The sequence below is a fragment of the Paroedura picta genome, chromosome 1 (genome assembly GCF_049243985.1).
Source record: "Paroedura picta isolate Pp20150507F chromosome 1, Ppicta_v3.0, whole genome shotgun sequence".
Taxonomy (NCBI): Eukaryota; Metazoa; Chordata; class Lepidosauria; order Squamata; family Gekkonidae; genus Paroedura; species Paroedura picta.
The window spans coordinates 120,687,005-120,706,884 of record NC_135369.1 but is presented as its reverse complement, the minus strand read 5'-3'; the positions used below and the strand labels follow the sequence as shown (position 1 = coordinate 120,706,884).

General features: G+C 42.2%; 1 protein-coding gene across 6 annotated transcripts in view; it reads right to left on the bottom strand.

Annotated features, from left to right (window-relative positions):
* The window catches only part of HS3ST5 (heparan sulfate-glucosamine 3-sulfotransferase 5), a 247,231-nt gene that overhangs the window by 8,623 nt on the left and 218,728 nt on the right, over nucleotides 1–19,880 (bottom strand). For 5 of the 6 annotated variants that reach the window (XM_077301648.1, XM_077301619.1, XM_077301642.1 and 2 more), the window contains one exon: nucleotides 4,976–5,114. In XM_077301648.1, coding sequence (XP_077157763.1) covers nucleotides 4,976–5,082 — 107 coding nt within the window. In that variant the 5' untranslated portion in view covers nucleotides 5,083–5,114. Of the gene's footprint in view, nucleotides 1–4,975; nucleotides 5,115–5,521; nucleotides 5,627–19,880 lie in introns of all 6 variants that reach the window. The other variant, XM_077301627.1, reaches the window with a different exon arrangement.

The following is a 19,880-nucleotide window of genomic DNA, read 5'->3' as shown; positions in this document are numbered from 1 at the left end:
CCTAAAACTGATTCTAGTGTATGGAAGAGCCTTTAGAGCAGTTTTTCAATGGTTCAAGAATTAGTACTTCCTTTGTGTCTGAAAAAGAAGTGTGGTATGTCCTCTAAAGTTCTAAGCTTCTTTGTGAGAATTACCTGAGAAAGGTAGCAGGGAGTCACAATTGGTGCTTATTATATATTCCTTTTTTTTTTTACTTACAGGGCTGGGAGTGAAATGAAAGGCTACTCAGTCACCAAGTACCATCAGAATGGAATTCACTAGTGAACAAAACTGTGTTACAGCTATTTGATAATAAAAACAAAGAGAATAAGCCCTTTTCACCATTAGCAATATAAAATATAGATCCTATGGGAATTCACTACTTTGGGAGTTCAAGGAGTCAAGTACTGTATCTGGATAATTTTATGACCATTAATAACATTTGTAGCTGTGCAAATGTAGATTGGTGATGAGGTTAATTAAACTTCATGCCTCAGGGCACAGGACAAATTTCTACCAGAGTTAAGAACGAATTTGCACTTCATACTGCATAATTGGCAGTGGCTCTTCTACACACGTTTCAAGACTAAAACTTTGTAGTTACTTGGTGGCACAGTGTTAGTCTAGGAGCATGATCTCCTCAGCATATACAGGGCTTTCTTTATTGTAATCAATAAGGAAATTGTTATGAATAAAAGAGTATTAAATACAAAGAATGCAACCTCTATCAGTGCCTTGGAATCCAGTGTAAGATTAATCAGCAGGCGGCTCTTTCCTTTGGAAGGCAAAGGGAAGTGCAGCAGAGCTTTACTATGGTTAAACTAGTTGATCTTCAGGTGGATAATGAAAACTACCTGCAAGGCACCCAAAATTGACTCATAGATGACATCTGTACATACTTAGGAGATTCCACAGATATGTGAAATCATATTGCTTTGTGAATCACCTGAAAGAAACAGGGGGGGGGGCTTTTAAAAACCAGCTTCATGAGAATGGAACTTGTCTCAGAAAGCACTGAATGCTGACAGCAGCAGAGTGTAGTTTTTTTTAAAAAAATAAGGATAAATCAGATTGTTCTAGTCCTTGAAAACATTAAAACAAAGACCTTAGAGGGTAAGATCCAGGGGCAGGGGGCACTTTCAAATTGTTCCTCTATTCTGTAGCTGGCATTTCACAACTTGATAACACAGTAGGGAAAGTCTGATTTGCAGAAAACATTTTTGTCCTGCAAGCAGATTTGCTGATCCCCAGGTACATGCTTGCAAGATATAAATAAGAGAAGCTAATTATTTATTTTTTATTTTATTTTTTTTATTTCTCAGTCATCGCACAACAAAGAGTCTTGTGGCAACTTACAACATTAAAATCAATAAGGTAAAATCAACAGAAAACAAATATAATACATGGCTATAATTATCATTCGAGAGCACACACCACAGAGTAGGGGCCACAGAGGGCCCGTCCCCTGGTGACAGTTAATCAAACCATACTGGGGCCAAGCACCTGCAAGAGGTCCCTAATGATGACCAGAGGGAGTGCAGGAGATTGTAAGGAGATAGGGTCCCAGACTTCTGAGGGCTTTAAAGATTAACATCAACACCTTGAATTGGATCCAGGGATTAATTGGTTATCAGTGCAGATGCCACAGAATTAGAGCAGTATGAGCCGACCATGATGTTCCAGTCAACAATCTGGCAGATGCATTCTGGATCCCCTGCAATTTCCGAAGCATTTCCAAGGGCAGCCTTACATAGAACGAATTGCAATAGTCCAACCTGGAAGTGACCATTGTATGGATAAATATGGCAAGGTCTGACTCAGCACAAGTAAAGAAATGCTGACCACATTACCATGGGCACTTGTTTCTTCAACCACACCCTGAGTTAACTGATGTATATTGCATCAATTCCTGGTGGGGACTTGTTTTCTATCCAGCATAATTGGTGTTGGCCCTATCTATGACTGATTCCTTCACTTGTTACAATTGTTCATGTAGCCGGGGAGGTCTATAAGAGTTAAAGGGGTACCGGAAATACAGAAATACTTTACTTCTGTTCTTGACAGTATTTTCATTATGAGCCTTTTAACTTGGTCTACGCATCCATAATATGCTTAACATTGTTTGCCACCACTGCTTCTTTGCTTTGTAACAGTACACACTTGGCTAATACTGTATTAGCTGTGTAGCATCCATCATTTTATTCATTGAATCCTAGAATCAAAGAGTTGGAAGGGGCCATACAGGCCATCTAGTCCAACCCCCTGCTCAACGCAGGATCAGCCCTAAGCATCCTAAAGCATCCAAGAAAAGTGTGCATCCAACCTTTGCTTGAAGACTGCCAGTGAGGGGGAGCTCACGACCTCCATAGGCAGCCTATTCCACTGCTGAACTACTCTGACTGTGAAAACTTTTCCCCTGATATCTAGCCTATATCGCTGTACTTGAAGTTTAAACCCATTACTGAGTGTCCACTCCTCTGCAGCCAACAGATACAGCATCCTGCCCTCCTCCAAGTGACAACCTTTCAAATACTTAAAGAGGGCTATCATGTCCCCTCTCAACCTCCTTTTCTCCAGGCTGAACATTCCCAAGTCCCTCAACCTATCTTCATAGGGCTTGGTCCCTTGGCCCCAGATCATCTTCGTCGCTCTCCTCTGTACCCTTTCAATTTTATCTACGTCTTTCTTGAAGTGAGGCCTCCAGAACTGCACACAGTACTCCAGGTGTGGTCTGACCAGTGCCGTATACAATGGGACTATGACATCTTGTGATTTTGATGTGATTCCCCTGTTGATACAGCCCAAAATGGCATTCGCCTTTTTTACCGCTGCATCACACTGCTTGCTCATGTTTAGTTTACAATCCACAAGTACCCCAAGGTCTTGTTCACACACAGTGTTACCTAGAAGCGTATCCCCCATCCAGTAGGCATGCTTTTCTAACCCAGATGCAGAACTTTACACTTATTTTTATTAAATTGCATCTTGTTCTCATTTGCCCATTTTTCCATTCAGATCTCATTGAATTCTGTCTCTATCTTCCGAAGTATTTCCAGTCCTCCCAATTTGGTGTCATCTGCAAACTTGATAAGTAGTCCCTCCACCCCCTCATCTAGATCATTAATAAATATGTTAAAAAGTACTGGGCCGAGCCCCGAGCCCTGAGGTACCCCGCTACTCTTGAGAATTTGGGTATGAAGACGTTCTGCATGCCTCAAAAGCTTGCCTCCAGAAGAGTTTTGCAGCCTAGTTGGAGTGATACATTGAATTGCTACTTGCAGTTTGTTTCTACTTCTGCGATACCAAAAGATAAGTTAAGAACCACAAAACACTGAATTGGTTTTCACAATAAAACAGAGCTGTTTTGGAATTCCATAGCCTAGCTGCCACTCAACAATCACCAAAGATGCCACGCCTAATGTTCAGCAACTGACTGGATATCTATATTGAATACCCTGGTGAAATGAGGAATTGATGGCATGGTGGAAGCTGAGTATGACTTGAGTTTTGGTGAACAGCTGCTACAGTATGAACTGGAACACAGCCAGCAGTAGTAGGAAAGGGGCTAGGGTTGCCAGCTCTGGCTTGGGAAATTCCTGGAGATTTGGAAGTAGAGCCAGAGAAGGGACCTCATCAGAGTACAATGCCATAGAGGATACCCTGCAAAGTATCCATTTTCACCAGGGGAACTGATCCTGGTAATTTTGAGATCAATTGTATTACCAGGAGGTCATTGGCTTGGCAACCCTAAAAAGGATTTAACTGCAACACATCTCCCCTTCAGTTTTCTCCAGGCAGTCCTTATAGTGTTGTTTATTTATTGGATTTCTAAGTCACCCCTCTCCAAAAAGGTCTCGGGTGACTGTATTTGTTATAAAACAAATATAAAAATGTGTTGCATAAATATACTCCTAATCCCACCCTAAGTCTTGCCTCCATTTTAAATTGTTTCCATTTTTTGAGGACAATAAATTGTTACAAAAATGGAAGTTTTGGATATTGTGATTTGGGATATCGTTCCAACTTTGCCATTTGTGGCGTTGGGAAGAAATGTTTACCCTGCTTGATAGTGACACAAACTTCTATATTCCCGATATTTGTTTATGTGCGTGCACCAACATATATGAGAATATGTGCTTGTGTTCTTGGTCAAAAGTACAGACCTTTTATATCCACAGCTGCTCGAAGCCCCCATTTGCAAGATATCCTTTTTGTCAAGCATATTCAATTCCAGAAACTCATCACTCATTGTGTCTCTCTGTGTATAAACATGCCCAGAAAGGGGATTTCAAGGCAAATGAGAAACAGAGGTGATTTACCTTTGCCTTCCTCTGCAAAGTATTCCTTGGGGTCTCCCTTCCAAGTACTGGCCCTGCCTAGGTCTTGAAATCTAAGGAGATTGGGCCATACCATGCTGCCTTTCCTCCTCATGACTAATTAGCATAGTTAAAGTTGTTTAGCTCTGCAGCAATCTTTCATGCGCAATAGGATTCCAAGCTTGACAAGCTAGCTCTGCATGCGCGTGCATAATTTTAACTACCTCTGTAGCACATTAATTGCCCACTCATAAATTTCAGAAAGGAAGAAGCCTAAATACATCATAAGTGTTTGTTGAGAACAGAGGTCAGCCAGCAGATGCACACAAGCAAAAATGAGTTACCATAATGACATTGTTACTGTATGCTGTTTAGTTTCCTTCTGAAAACAACTGGCAATGCACATAGAATACAAATAGATAGGCAGAAATGCATTCATTTGGGCAAACTGCAGCTCTATCAGCTTACCTGTTTCCTTCCCCCACTCTTTGACAGAAGGGAAATAACAATGAAAATCAATACTACAGCAGATTGTCTTTCTGAATGTTAATAGTAAGATAAAGCACTGGAACCTTTTCAGTTATTTCCAGTCATTAGGTGGAAGCCGTGAGTAGGGGAAACTCTACTGAAAGCCCTTGTAAATTGGGATGTCACCCATGTGTGCCATTTCAATGACTTACCTATCCAAGCTCCCAACTCTGGCAACTAGATATAGGAGACTTCCAATAGCAAGGCTGCCTAGCACAAGGAGCTTCTGTCTCAGCAACACCTGCTGTTTGAATAGCATGGCCCTCCATCAATCTTCAGGACTTCTTCAGTCTGCAGAGAACAGAATACATAAACCACTTATAAGTGCCAATATACAGACTTATGGGCAGTCAATCAATTCCTACAAGTGATTAATCCCTTGCCCATGAGAAAAGCAAACAAGCATCTCCACATAGCATGAAATATTTAGTGTAATTTATAGTGCCTAATTCCAGATTCCAGAACAACCAGATCCAAGGCGTCATTTGCATAAGGTCCTTGATTAGGTCACAGTATAGAGACTAGAGTAGTGATTATAGTTTCTGCAGGGTAGCCATGTTGGTCTGCGGTACAAGAGACAGACGTGAGACCAGCTACGCTGTAGAGACTGGTACAATTTGGAGGTAAAAGCTTTCGAGGGTTGGAGTTCTCTATGTAATGATCTGACAAAGGGATCTTTGCCTCATGAGAGTTTATACCTTGGGAATCATGCTGGTCTCTAAGAGAAATCATACAGCTACATGTAACACAAAATGTGGCTCAGAGGTGTGGGGCTGAGTATCAACATTTTCACTGCATGGGCCCTGAAAAAAAGAAAATATTCCAATATAAAATGTGTAGATTATAATACTAATTATAAATTCCAATTAAACTGTTTAATTAAGAAAAGCATCAGGAAACTACAGTGGTGCTAATCAGAGTTACAGTCTGGCCAATCAGAGGACTTGTAGGGAGAGCCCTGCCCATTTCTAAAAACACTTAGTGGATTCCAGAAAAGGTGGTCCATGAGTATACCTAGAGGATATCTGTCTTAAACTATAGTATACTGAAGACACTGTAGCCATGGGAATTTCTTCAAAAATCTAGACCCATTTCCTCATACCTTCTTACCCCAGTTTTTATGTGCATCTTGATTAGGTTAGGAAATAAGGCTGCATGATCTGTGTGATCTTCCACATACAGCTATGTTTGATTGATAGCACTGAGGGAAATGTGCCTAAGATGGAGGATACAGTTGGAAGACAGATAAACTAAATTGGTGTGATCTCTGCCTGAATATGTTCCATAATAGAAGAAAGATATAAATAAAGGGAAACAATAATTATTCTACAAATGTATTGTGTCCTTATTATTTGCAGTCCCACTGAACACTACTAGATTATTACTTTTGTTTCCATCTGCAAATTCTAAACTATAAGAAAAAAGTAGGTTTCAATAGAAAGTCGGCCCATTTTTCAGGGCACTATTTATTTGAGGGAAATTCTGATACCCTTGACTTAATAATGTTCAGTACGATAGAATTATTTTCCATTTGCCATTACCAATATGGGCTCTGGCTCATTAAAGCTTATACCCAAATAAATTCAATAGCCTTTAAGGTGCCACAAGACTCTGGGATTCATTTGGTATGGCAGAGGAATAGTTGCTCCCAAAAACCTCATTCCCAGAGATGGTGTTCCATGAGGCTGCTCCACTTGAGCCCCAAGGAATTATCATTTGGAGGAATTATTCCATGGAATGTATTTGCTACTGATCGTGGCATCAATATTTTCTTTGTGATAGCTCTGGTCTGTGTGAATATCCATCAAACATCTGCGTTGATTCCCCATGCGGAAATGGGATTTGGCACACTATGCCTCATTTCAGTGTAATGTATGAACAAGAACAATTATTGCAAATAAAGATATTGGCAAAAAAACAAAAGATTCATGGGTCATGGGCCCATGTGGCAGAATTATGTAGTAGCTAATTACCTGTACAAATTGTGAGTAAAATTGTATACTACAATTCTTTTTGTATGTTAGTATTCTAGAGAGGACAGGGAGTGATTAAAAATGTCCTTTATATTGACCAGTATGTAATGGTGTATTATCATATAAATATTTTTCCCGCATTTTATCTCAGACTTTCTGGTATCATGTCTAATTCAGGAGGAGTTCATTATACAACAGAAACAGGAAACTATACAAGCGTGAGAAGAGAAAAGGACTACCCAGGGCAATCTGCAACTGTCTTCACAGCACAGAAGTTGGGAATATTCTCACACCTGAGCTCCTCTTTTCTTATTAAAGTGATAAATCTGAAGAACCATCATAAACTGCTGTGTAAGAAGAAGGCACTGAGGAAAGGCATGATGAACTATGAAATAATAATTTATCAGTCCCAGGTGGTATTATCCTTAAAAACTGTCAAATAAGAAATTACAGAACTGTTGGTGTACTTATTCAAAACCTCAAATTAGATCAGAGGATTAGCAAATACACACAACACCAGAGGAATTTTTCTTCACTCAAAGGTTTCACATGGGGAAAAAAAAAACACAAAACTGCAGACAAGTTAATATAAAGGCAGACTGGTAGAAGCCATTATGGAAAGAGAGGATGTGATGTGTTAAAACAGGGATCCACCAACATGGTGACACTGGCTGTTTAATCTACATCTTGCCTTTCTCCCCAGAGGGGAACCAAGGCAGCTGACATTGTTCTCTTCTCTGTTTTATCCTCACAGCAATCCTGAGAGTGTGTGACTGGCACCAGGTCACCCAGCAAGCTTCCATGGCAGAGGGGGGACTCAAACCAGGGTTTCCCTGGTCCTTGTCTAAAACTATAAGCACTGCACCATACTAGCTCTCATAAAGTAACATAGTTTTGGTATAATCTGCCACAAGAGTGTTGATTTTATTATCTCACACTCCTTTTTCCCAGTGCACTTGAGCTTCTTCAGTTTGTTTGCCTCCACCTTGTACAGAACCCAATTTAGGGATAGCTTTCCCTTCTGAAGCAGTCATTTTGTTGTTGTGCCCACCACCATGTCAGAATTCCAAACGTTACCACAATCTCACAAAGGTTGAGGACCCCTGTTTTAGAGGGTTAATAAAGCATGGCTGAACAGAAAATGAATTCAGAATAGTCCTGAGGCTCACTGGCTCAGTATTCTGTACCTTGTCCATTCCTTTTGATTCAGTAGTTACTTTATATATTTTAAACTCATTCAGAGAGCTAGCTTGGTGTAGTGATTAGGAGGACGGACTTCTAATCTGGTGAGACGGGTTTGATTCTGCGCTCCCCCACATGCAGCCAGATGGGTGACCTTGGGCTCGCCACGGCACTAATAAAGCTGTTCTGACCGAGCAGTGATATCAGGGCTCTCTCAGCCTCACCCAACTCACAGGGTGTCTTGTCATGGGGAAGGGAAGGTGATTGTGAGCCACTTTGAGACTCCTTCTGGTAGAGAAAAGTGACATATAAGAACTGACCCTTCTTCTTCTTCATACTTTGCCTTTTCACCAAGCCAGAGCCACAAGTTGCTTTATAGAAAAAAAGACAATAATTTATAGTAATAAAACTAGCAATAAAATGCCATCAGATTAATGTCAAGTAACAAAGACAGCAATACACTAAACCTCATCATGACTTTTGAACTCATGAAACTGCATTGTATTGAATGAGACCCTCAAGGGCAGTAATGTCCACTCAGACTGGGCAGTGACTTTCTAGAGTCTCAGGCAGAGTTCTTTTATCTACTGCCTAGTCCTTTTAATTGGAGATGCAAGGAATTTAACCTGGGTCCTTTTGCATGCCAATCAGATGCTCTGTCACTGAACCAGGGCTTCTTCCCCCAAAAAACTTTGCATTTAAACACCAGTAGTGACAAGTCTCCCACCTCAGAATGTTATACTTCATGCATACATATGTTGAATAGGACTGAAATGATAGGATACAAATGGGCATATATTATGGGATGTGCAAAGGAAAAATAGGGAGTAAATGCAGAAAAAGTTAACGTCTTCAGAAAACGATCACAACTATTGAGATTGAAGGGGAGATTCTTTCTTTCCTTAGATACTTCTACCCAACTCTGCTGCCCACCTGCCTGTCTGCCTATCTATCTGTCTGTCTGTCTGTCTACATTGGCTTGTGGTGGGTCACAATAAAACCCCCAATAAAATACAATATTGACCCATTAAAACACACATTAATAACCCCTGTAGCGGTAAAAAATTAATCCCATGGTGCTAATTGGTGCTAATTTAAAACTGGTCACAGGGGGAATCCTGAGCACTGACCCCTCACCCACAGCGATGGCTGGCTAGGGGGTTTCCAAGTCGCAATCTTTGTTCTTCTCTCATCCAGGGGGGTATCAGATCTTCCTGGGCCAGCCTCAACCACAGACCTAGTGGAAGAGCTCTACAGCCCTTGAGGAATGCTGAAATCTCCCACAGGGAGCTCATCCTACTCCAATGTAGGCAATACGATCAATTCAGGGGAGAACTTATACCTTCCCTACAGAATAATCCCAACTCAGAGGCGATCAAAGACATGTTGTCAGACAAAAACACATAAATAACTTCTGTTGTGGCCAGATTTGCTTGGAGAGCAATCAAAAAAGGAAGAGGTGGGTGGATTCGGAGTAACTTAGGTAGAGATAGTCTCAATTGCTTGAGATAATGCTTGCGAGTTTTAAAATTAGAATGATTCTTATAACTGGAATGTTTTTAAATTTTATACTATTTTAGTTATCAATGATTCTTTTATGTACCTTGTTAATGCCAGATGTTTTTATGTATTTTGTAATTTGACTACTTGTCTAGTACCGTAATAATAAAGACTTGAAGGAGCTCATTCCACCAGGTCAGGGCCAGGACCAAAAAAGCCCTGACCCTGGTTGAGGCCAACTGAACTTCCCTGGGTCCCAGAATTACCAGCAAGTTACTGTCCACAGAGGACAAGGCCATGTGGGATGCATAGGGTGATAGGTGGTCAGTTGCATCCTGGCCAGGATGGGTAAACACACTTCCTAGTCTGCCTCCTTCATACTCAACCACAGGATTTCCATATTGGAGGGGTTGAGTTTCAGGTGGTGGCTTCCAAACATCTGGTGAATGGACACAGGGGGATCCCAGCTAGCCATCCATGAGGAGATAGAGCTGGGTGTCATCTGCATATTGATGACAACCCAGACCAATACTCCGTACCAGGTGGGCCAGAGGGTGCATAAATATGTTGAAAAGAGTGGGAGAGAACACTGCCTCCCTGAGGGACCCCACAAGGAAGTCGATGAGGGTGTGACAACTCATCCCCCATTACCACCATCTGGGTCTGATTTTGGAGAAAGGAGAGCAGCCACTTAAGGGCTGTACCCCAGATCCCTGGCCCGGTGAAGCAATGTACCAACAGCTTGTGATTGACCACATCAAATGTGGCTGACTGATCTAACAGTATGAGGATGGCAGAACTGCCCTGATCCAGCTGGCGATCTCCCTGGTGGGGCCTAAAACAGCCTACATATTGGTTTCCATTTCTCTATTTTATTATCACAACAGCCACTCAGTGAGGTGGGTAGTGTTGAGAGAGAGAGAGAGAGAGAGAGAGAGAGAGCTACTTTAAAATGACTGAATATGCTGTAATATAATTATTAATAATAACTAATCATCATCATCATAATATAGCAAATCATAACATTGTTTTAAATTATGGAATAGTCTAATATTGCAATATGTACTCCCCCAGGTTTTGGGTAAATTTGGATTTATGTGATTAACATGATTAAGACATTTCTTTAAAATATAGGCATGCTCCAAGTGCAGTTTCCACTGTTTCAATACTCATATCTTATGTTATGTTCCTACACATAGCTGAGAAACTATCACATTCTGATGCATATTGACAAAGACAGACATGTACCCCTTTTAAAATCACACTGATATGTCAGAACAATCAGTAACTCTTCATGAGAATTATGATGCAGATAAAATATAGTTATAAAGATTTTACAATATTAAATGAAAGTGTCACCATTTTAAAAAATCAAATAGTAATTAATATTGCAGAAGACGGGTATCATTACAAAGTATGATTAGTACAGAATTCTTGCAACCAGTAGGGGTCACATGTTGACCAATGTGCATTGGCAATACACATATCTTACAGAGAGCATGTAACACTGTGAACTACAAAATGAGGATCCTTTGCATAACAGAATCGTGTTGTAACCCATTGGCTTTGGGTTTTGTTTGAGAATTATAAGAAAGTAAAATTGCAGAGAGCTTTCTCTGTAGTTTGATCCATTCTATGTGTGTCAACTGCATAACTTGTGACCCAATCAAACCCATTGCATCAGCCATGTATAGTGGTTGACCAGACCTTTATCAATCGTCATGAATTAAGTTTTGCAATCCTAGGCAGGCAGAAAATGCAGGAGGTTAATCAAGCCCAAGTCCTACATGATTTGTGGACTGTGTTCAACTTATGTTACTAACACCAAACTCAGAACAAATCAAGATCTTGCAAGTGATTCTTTGGACAACTAGCTAATGAAGACAATATTCTGATTCCTATGAAATAATAGCTAACAGATTTGGAAGAGTTTATAAAAAGTATGTGTTGGCTCTCCAGCAGGGATGCCAGTTTCCAGGTGTGACCTGGAGATCCCCTGGAATTACAACTCATCTCCAGTCTACAGAGATCAGTTCCCTTGGAGAAAGGATGTTTGGGAGGGTGGACTCTACAGCAATGTAACCCACTGATGTCTCTGTCTCCCCCAGGGTCCATTCCCAAATCTCCAGGCAACCCTACTCTCCAGATATTTACTCAATCCAACTCCCAAAGTAAAACATGATACAACTGCAAACAGTATAAATGGTTAACATTAACAAGTCATTCAACAGTTTACAACGATCCCCCTAAAATGGCACTCAAGCTAGAAGCAGACTGGAAAAACATTTTTAAATGATCAAACCTTTTAAATAGACACCTAGGTTTTTAAAGCCTGGCATTCCACAGGTGAAGTGCCACAACTGAAGAAGTCCTGCCTCACCACTGCAGGCAGCAGCACAGAGAGCAAGATTTTCAAGAAGTTCTTACTTGGCATCCTGGGTACAGAAAATAGCAACAGCGTGGGCACAGGAACTGGACCACTTGGTCCCCTTCTCTTCTCATAGGGAATTATAAACAAAATGCTAAATTTGCTTTGCTGGTCTAGTGGTTTGAACCATTCCACATGCGTCTAGTTTGGTGTAGTGGTCAGGAGTGCGGACTTCTAATCTGGCATGCCGGGTTCGATTCTGCGCTCCCCCACATGCAGCCAGCTGGGTGACCTTGGGCTCGCCACAGCACTGATAAAACTGTTCTGACCGGGCAGTGATATCAGGGCTCTCTCAGCCTCACCCACCCCACAGGGTGTCTGTTGTGGGGAGAGGAATGGGAAGGCGACTGTAAGCCGCTTTGAGCCTCCTTCGGGTAGGGAAAAGCGGCATATAAGAACCAACTCTTCTTCTTCTTCTTCTTCTTCTACTTTTACTCTGAATAGGCAACTCACTACTTTGAAAACAGTTGTGCAATAAGATGTAGGGATGGGCACAAACCAGATGATGAAATAAAGTACCTTATGAATTTTGGATACATCATGGTTCATGAAGTAATGTTCACAAACTGAGGGACTGCCATGAACTTTCATGAATTTTGAAGCTGTTCATGGTAGTTTGTGGAAAACAGTTGATCCCAGACAGAAGAAATCCTTGCTTTCTTCTCCCTGCAAAAAGCCAGGAGGAGCAGAAAGCAGAGGGGCATTTAAAGCAAACAGCTGAGTGGCCACTGCCACTTTCATTTAAATATCTCCTCTGCTTTCTGCTCCCAGTGGCTTTTCAGAGCCATTTAAAACCCTGCTTTTTACTGTTCCTGAAAAGCAGCAGGGAGCAGAAAGCAGGGATTTAAATGTCTGGGAGCAACTGTTCTTCACAAACTACCATGAACAGCTTCAAAATTAAAGCAGGGCTTGCAAGACAGAGTTCTTCTGCCAGGCCTATGGTTGAGGCTGGGGCATTTAAGGTCAGATGGCCCCCCCTAGAAGACTGCTGCTGGTGGATTGTTGGAATTTGGAGTCCCCTATGGCACACTGGGAGGCAGCCTTAGTGGATCTGGGGTTTTGGAGACTGTTGGTACAGGTGTATTCTCTTTTAATGGGGATTTTATATTGTAAGTTTTTATATGGGATTTTATTCTGTAACCCATTGCAAGACAATTTACTGGGAGCAGCAGGAAATTAATAATGATAATGATAATGATGATAATGATGATAATAATAATAAATGGCTCACAAACTGTTACATACTGGTTTGGTTCATGAGTCAACTTCCCAATTCATATTGGTTCCTGGTTCATACCGTTGTTCAGCCAGGATCCATAAACTGAACTAAACAGCAAAAATTCAGTTCATGTCCATTCCCAATAAGATGTTTTCCTTCTGAAAATGTAAGAACATAGGTAGTTTTCTGTAGTTCAAGAGATCTGTGCTGTACTGTTGTAAACAGCTGATACCCTAAACTTACAGGATGTTATAACTGATGCAGGGATAACATCACTGGAACAGAAGTCTGTAAAGTTTAGTTTAGGGATAGACATGTCCAGGTGCTCCTGGCAAATAGATGGGGAAGAGATGGGGAAGAAATGGAGATAGTGACAGATTTTATTTTCCTGGACTCCAAGATCACTGCAGATGGGGACTGCAGCAAAGAAATTAAAAGACGCTTGCTCCTGGGGAGGAAAGCTATGGCAAAGCTAGACAGCATCCTAAAAAGCAGAAACATCACCCTGCCAACAAAAGTGCGTTTAGTCAAGGCTATGGTATTCCCAGTTGCAATGTATGGCTGCGAACGTTGGACCATAAGGAAGGCCGAGCGTCAAAGAATTGACGCTTTTGAACTCTGGTGCTGGAGAAGACTCTTGCGAGTCCCTTGGACTGCAAGGTGAACAAACCGGTCAGTCCTCGAGGAGATCAGCCCTGACTGCTCCTTAGAAGGCCAGATCCTGAAGATGAAACTCAGATACTTTGGCCACCTCATGAGAAGGACGGACTCCCTGGAGAAGAGCCTAATGCTGGGAGCAATCGAGGGCAAAAGAAGGAGGGGACGACAGAGAATGAGGTGACTGGATGGAGTCACTGAAGCAGTAGGTACAAACTTAAATGGACTCCGGGAGTGGTAGAGAACAGGAAGGCCTGGAGGATCATTGTCCATGGGGTCACAATGGGTAGGACACGACTTCACACCTAACAACAAAAACAACAACATGTCTAGGTTCATGAACCAAAACTGGCCTAAAGTTGGTTGGTTCAGTGTTGATTCCTTCCACAAACATTATTTGGACTTGTGGCCAGTTCAGCTTGGCTGGCTGGAATCAATTTAACCCTTTGTTTTTTCTCCCCCTCTCCCTTTGAAGGGGAAGGAGAAAAACCAAAGGAATAAATGGTTTCTAGCCATTTAGATGTAATAGCTGATTGACAGTCCCACAGACTCACTTCAAAATAGATCGAAGAGGTGGAGGAGTGGCACTGTATGTGAAGAAAGGGCTTACCTGTCAGGAAATTCTAGTGAAGGAGAGCATATCTACAGTGGAAAGCATCTGGGTGAAAATAAGCAAGGGGAAAACAAACAGTGTGGTGGTTGGTGTCTGCTACCGACCGCCTGACCAACGAGAGGATGTGGATGCTGCACTTTGTGAGCAGCTTGAGAAAATATCCAAACGGCAGGACCTTGTCATCATGGGTGACTTCAATTTCCCAGATGTGTGCTGGGAAACAAACTCTGCGAAGCGTCCTCAGTCATGCAAGTTTCTGACCTGCCTGGCTGACAATTTCATTTATCAAATGGTAGATGAACCCACAAGAGGTTCAGCCATACTGGACTTAATACTGACCAACAGGCAAGAGTTGGTGGATGAGGTGAAGGAGGTGGGGACCCTAGGGGGAAGTGACCATGTCCTCATAGAATTCCTTTTGAGATGGGGAGCCAAGGAAGCTTGTAGCCAGACGCGGATGTTGGATTTTCGTAGGGCAAACTTTAATAAACTCAGAGACATGATGAGTGTCATACCATGGACGAGAATGCTGGAAGGGAAGGGAGCATGTGAAGGGTGGGCGCTACTCAAACAAGAGCTATTGCATGCTCAATCAATGACTATTCCAGAAATACGAAAACACTGCAGGAGCTCTAAGAAGCCTATTTGGATGAACAGAGAACTTCAAGAGGAACTAAGAAAGAAAAGGAAAATGTTCAGGAAATGGAGGGAAGGACAGAGCTCTAAAGAAGAGTACCTACAGGTTACTAGGCACTGTAGATCAATCATCAGAAAGGCCAAATCTGAGAGTGAGCTAAGATTGGCCAGGGAAGCCCACTGTAACAAGAAAAGATTTTTCAGTTACGTGAGGAGCAAACGTAAAGTAAAGGAGGCAATAGGCCCGCTGTTGGGTGCGGATGGACAAACTCTAACGAAAGATGCAGAGAAAGCAGAAAGGCTTAGTGCCTATTTTACATCTGTTTTTTCCCACAGGTCAAAGTGTTTAGGCACATCTAGAGATGGCTGTAGCCAAAGGATAGTGTCTGGGTGGCAGGTTAACATGGATAGAGAGGTTGTCGAGAGGCATTTAGCTGCACTGGATGAGTTCAAATCCCCTGGTCCAGATGAAATGCACCCGAGAGTACTCAAAGAACTTTCCAGAGAACTTGCACAGCCCTTGTCCATCATCTTCGGAACCTCTTTAAGGACTGGAGATGTCCCGGAGGACTGGAAAAGAGCAAACGTTATTCCGATCTTCAAAAAAGGGAGGAAGGATGACCCGGGAAACTACAGACCAGTGAGTCTGACCTCCGTTGTGGGGAAGATAATGGAACAGATATTAAAGGGAGTGATCTGCAAACATCTGGTGGATAATTTGGTGATCCAAGGAAGTCAGCATGGATTTGTCTCCAACAGGTCCTGCCAGACCAACCTAGTTTCCTTTTTTGACCAAGTAACAGGTTTGCTGGATCGAGGAAATTCGGTTGATGTCATTTACTTGGATTTTAGTAAAGCTTTTGACAAGGTTCCCCATGATGTTCTGATGGATAAGTTGAAGGACTGCAATCTGGATTTTCAGATAGTTAGGTGGATAGGGAATTGGTTAGAGAACCGCACTCAAAGAGTTGTTGTCAATGGTGTTTCATCAGACTGGAGAGAGGTGAGTAGCGGGGTACCTCAGGGCTCGGTGCTCGGCCCGGTACTTTTTAACATATTTATTAATGATCTAGATGAGGGGGTGGAGGGACTACTCATCAAGTTTGCAGATGACACCAAATTGGGAGGACTGGCAAATACTCCGGAAGATAGAGACAGAGTTCAACGAGATCTGAACACAATGGAAAAATGGGCAAATGAGAACAAGATGCAATTTAATAAAGATAAGTGTAAAGTTCTGCATCTGGGTCAGAAAAATGAAAAGCATGCCTACTGGATGGGGGATACGCTTCTAGGTAGCACTGTGTGTGAACGAGACCTTGGGGTACTTGTGGATTGTAAACTAAACATGAGCAGGCAGTGTGATGCAGCGGTAAAAAAGGCAAATGCCATTTTGGGCTGTATCAACAGAGGCATCACATCAAAATCACAAGATGTCATAGTCCCATTGTATACGGCACTGGTCAGACCACACCTGGAGTACTGTGTGCAGTTCTGGAGGCCTCACTTCAAGAAGGACATCGATAAAATTGAAAGGGTACAGAGGAGAGCGACGAAGATGATCTGGGGCCAAGGGACCAAGCCCTATGAAGATAGGTTGAGGGACTTGGGAATGTTCAGCCTGGAGAAAAGGAGGTTGAGAGGGGACATGATAGCCCTCTTTAAGTATTTGAAAGGTTGTCACTTGGAGGAGGGCAGGATGCTGTTTCTGCTGGCTGCAGAGGAAAGGACACGCAGTAATGGGTTTAAACTTCAAGTACAACGATATAGGCTAGATATCAGGAAAAAGTTTTTCACAGTCAGAGTAGTTCAGCAGTGGAATAGGCTGCCTAAGGAGGTGGTGAGTGCCCCCTCACTGGAAGTCTTCAAGCAAAGGTTGGATGCACACTTTTCATGGATGCTTTAGGATGCTTAGGGCTAATCCTGCGTTGAGCAGGGGGTTGGACTAGATGGCCTGTATGGCCCCTTCCAACTCTATGATTCTATGATTCTATGAAAAGGTGGGGAAAAAACTCTTTTTTTCTGGCTTGGTTCAGGTGGGATCTTTTTGTTGTTGTTGTTGGTTTGGGGTTTGGTGGCTGTCCCAAACTGAACAGGTTTTTTGGAGCCTGTGTCTATCCATAGTTCAGTTTTAATTACTCATCTGGTGCTGAGTTTTGACTGGCACCGTCAAGCAAGTGGAACTGATTGTACAAAGATTAATAGAACATATGGACATGTTATGGCTCACAGAATCAGGCAGACGGAAGGCATCAGAATAATTAAAACTTGAGAGGTGTTACAGTCTCACTTTCCTCCTATCTACTATGAAATAGATAAATAGGTAAAGATATAGTAATGCTGAAATTCAATAAAATACGAAAATATTGAAGTTCAGTAAAACTTGAAAATGTTGGAAGTATGTTGAAAGCATGGAGGAAGAAACTAATAGCAAAACCATTCATGCTGGAATTGAGTTTTAAGGCTACATTAAAATTACAGGAGCACCATATAGTCCCTACAAGTACTACTTTGTCAGCATAGAAATTGCACACACTTTGGGAAGGGATACAACAAATATGCAGAAATTTACCATGTGCACAAACAGGCAGAAAAACAAATTGGTATTCTCATCATTGTGTCAGTAATATAAACAAATTGCATCTTTTTAGGATCAATATTGTGCCACAATAAAAATAATGCTGGAGAGTAATGCAGGTCTATCACAATGCGCAGGTGTATAACAAAACAGTGGACATGGAAGAACCTGCTTGAAATAATGGAAGCCTGCAGGGGTAAAACAAATCATAGAGGGAAAGGCTTGTAGTACAGGAAGCCCATGTAGCACATTGCAAATGAACAAAACTTGTCAAAACAACAGCAAGTCTTTGGGAGGGTTTTTTTGGGGAGTTTCTTAGACTTTAAATAGATTTTTTAACATTATGAGAAACTAGAATTAAAGCCCATTGTAGCTGATATAATGGGTGCTAGTAAGGGGGGAAGGGGGAAAATAGCAAAGAGAAAGGGAGGTAGAAAGGAAGAGAGTGATTAAGATAGAGAGACCTTGGCATTGGGAAGAGTAAGGGGAAGGGTTGTCCAGTCTGTAAGGGCATGAGGTGGAATATGTGTGTTGTTGGGGGTGGGGGCGGGTTGTGGTGGTGTGGTGACAAATGAGGGTGTGGGTGTGGAGAGAGAAGTGTAACGAAACTGTGGTTTGGGGGTGTTCATTGAATGTGGGAGAGAACTGACTTTTGGGAATTGTGGCACAGATGAGCTTTCCAGAGCCATGTCTTCAGATATATGAAGGGAAAATCAGACCGGGGATTCTTCTTAAGGGAAGATTACATGGCAACCAATTCCTCCCAGTTCTGCATTCAACCTCATTTCCCTTCTTGTGTAAATTAGGCCACAGACACTGAAATGTCCCCCTGCCCTGGGGGTAGTCACAATACACAGGTGTCCACCCTGATCCTTCTGTCTCCATTTTTTTACTGTTGATATAATGTTATGTGCCCACATGTTTCTTTCACTGTTGCCTCTTTGAAGAAGAGCTGGATTTTTGTACACTGCTGTTTATTACCAAAAGGAGTCTCAAAGTGGTTTACAAAGACCTTTTCCCTTCATCTCCACACAATCGACAACCCGTGAGGGATGTGGGGCTGTGAGAGGTCTGAGAGAACTGGGAATAGGCTGCAGTGACCCAGCAGGCCTCAGGTGTCTCAAAGTAGTTTCCAATTGCCTTCGATTTTTCTTTCCATAACAGACACCCTGTGAGCGAGGTGGAGCTGAGAGAACTCTGAGAGAACTGGGGTGGGCTGCAGTCACCCAGCAGGCCTCAGGTGTCTTTAAGCTGTTTAAAATTGCCTTCCCTTCCTCTCTCCATAACAGACACCCTGTGGGGGAAGGGGGTTGAGAGCTCTGAGAGAACTGGCAATAGTCCAGTCACCCAGCAGGCCTCAGGTGTCTCTAAGCACCTTCCCTTCCTCTCCCCATAATAGGCCGCCTGTGAGGGAGATGAGTGTAGGGGCCGGCCCAATCTGGCTTCACCCTGATTGGCCCATATTCCAGGCTGGACACCCCAGACATGCTCCTCACACAGGGCTGTTTCACAAATATATAGATGAACCATATGCTCCACTGCATGTGTTGCAGGGGACAGCATAAACCATGAGGTTATTTTACTTTAAACAACCAAGCTAGAGCATACTTTTCTCTTAGTGAACATTTCAGAATATGAAATTCAGGATACTGTTTCCTGCCTGGTGCCTTCATGAGTCACAGGCTACAAAGTGGTACTTAAAAAATAACATGACAGCAAGACCAATTAAGGAAATCTGTATGATTGAGGTAGAGAAATATTATGTGACTGTATTTTAACTCCAGTGCTTTTTAAAATGTTTGGTCCCTTAAAAGTAATGTGGATAAAGTAAAGTAGTAAAGTATTTTCCAGCTGCAGCTGCCATTCAGGTTTTTGTGGTGGCAGTTTCGTCATTAGAGCTATCAATATGATTAGTTCACACTTACCTTAAAAACTTTCCCTGTGATGGTTCCTTCTGTTCACACTCACATTAAGGATTGATTTTCTGTTTCCATCCCTCCCCTCCAAGTGTTTTTGAATGTGCAGTGAAATGTGCAGCATTTCAGCAGTCTCAAGGGGCTGCACAATCCCTATAAAAGTTCATTTCCTGCCCATCACACTACAACTGAGGGTCATTCCTGGTGTATGCCCTTTCTTGGTTGCCTCTTTTCCCTTTTCTTATGTGGTCTCTGATTGGTGTCCCCCCAATTTTGAATCCCTTTACATCCTTTGCCTCAGGTACACAGCTCCAGTGACATACCTGGCATATTTGATACCTAAAACTGATAATTT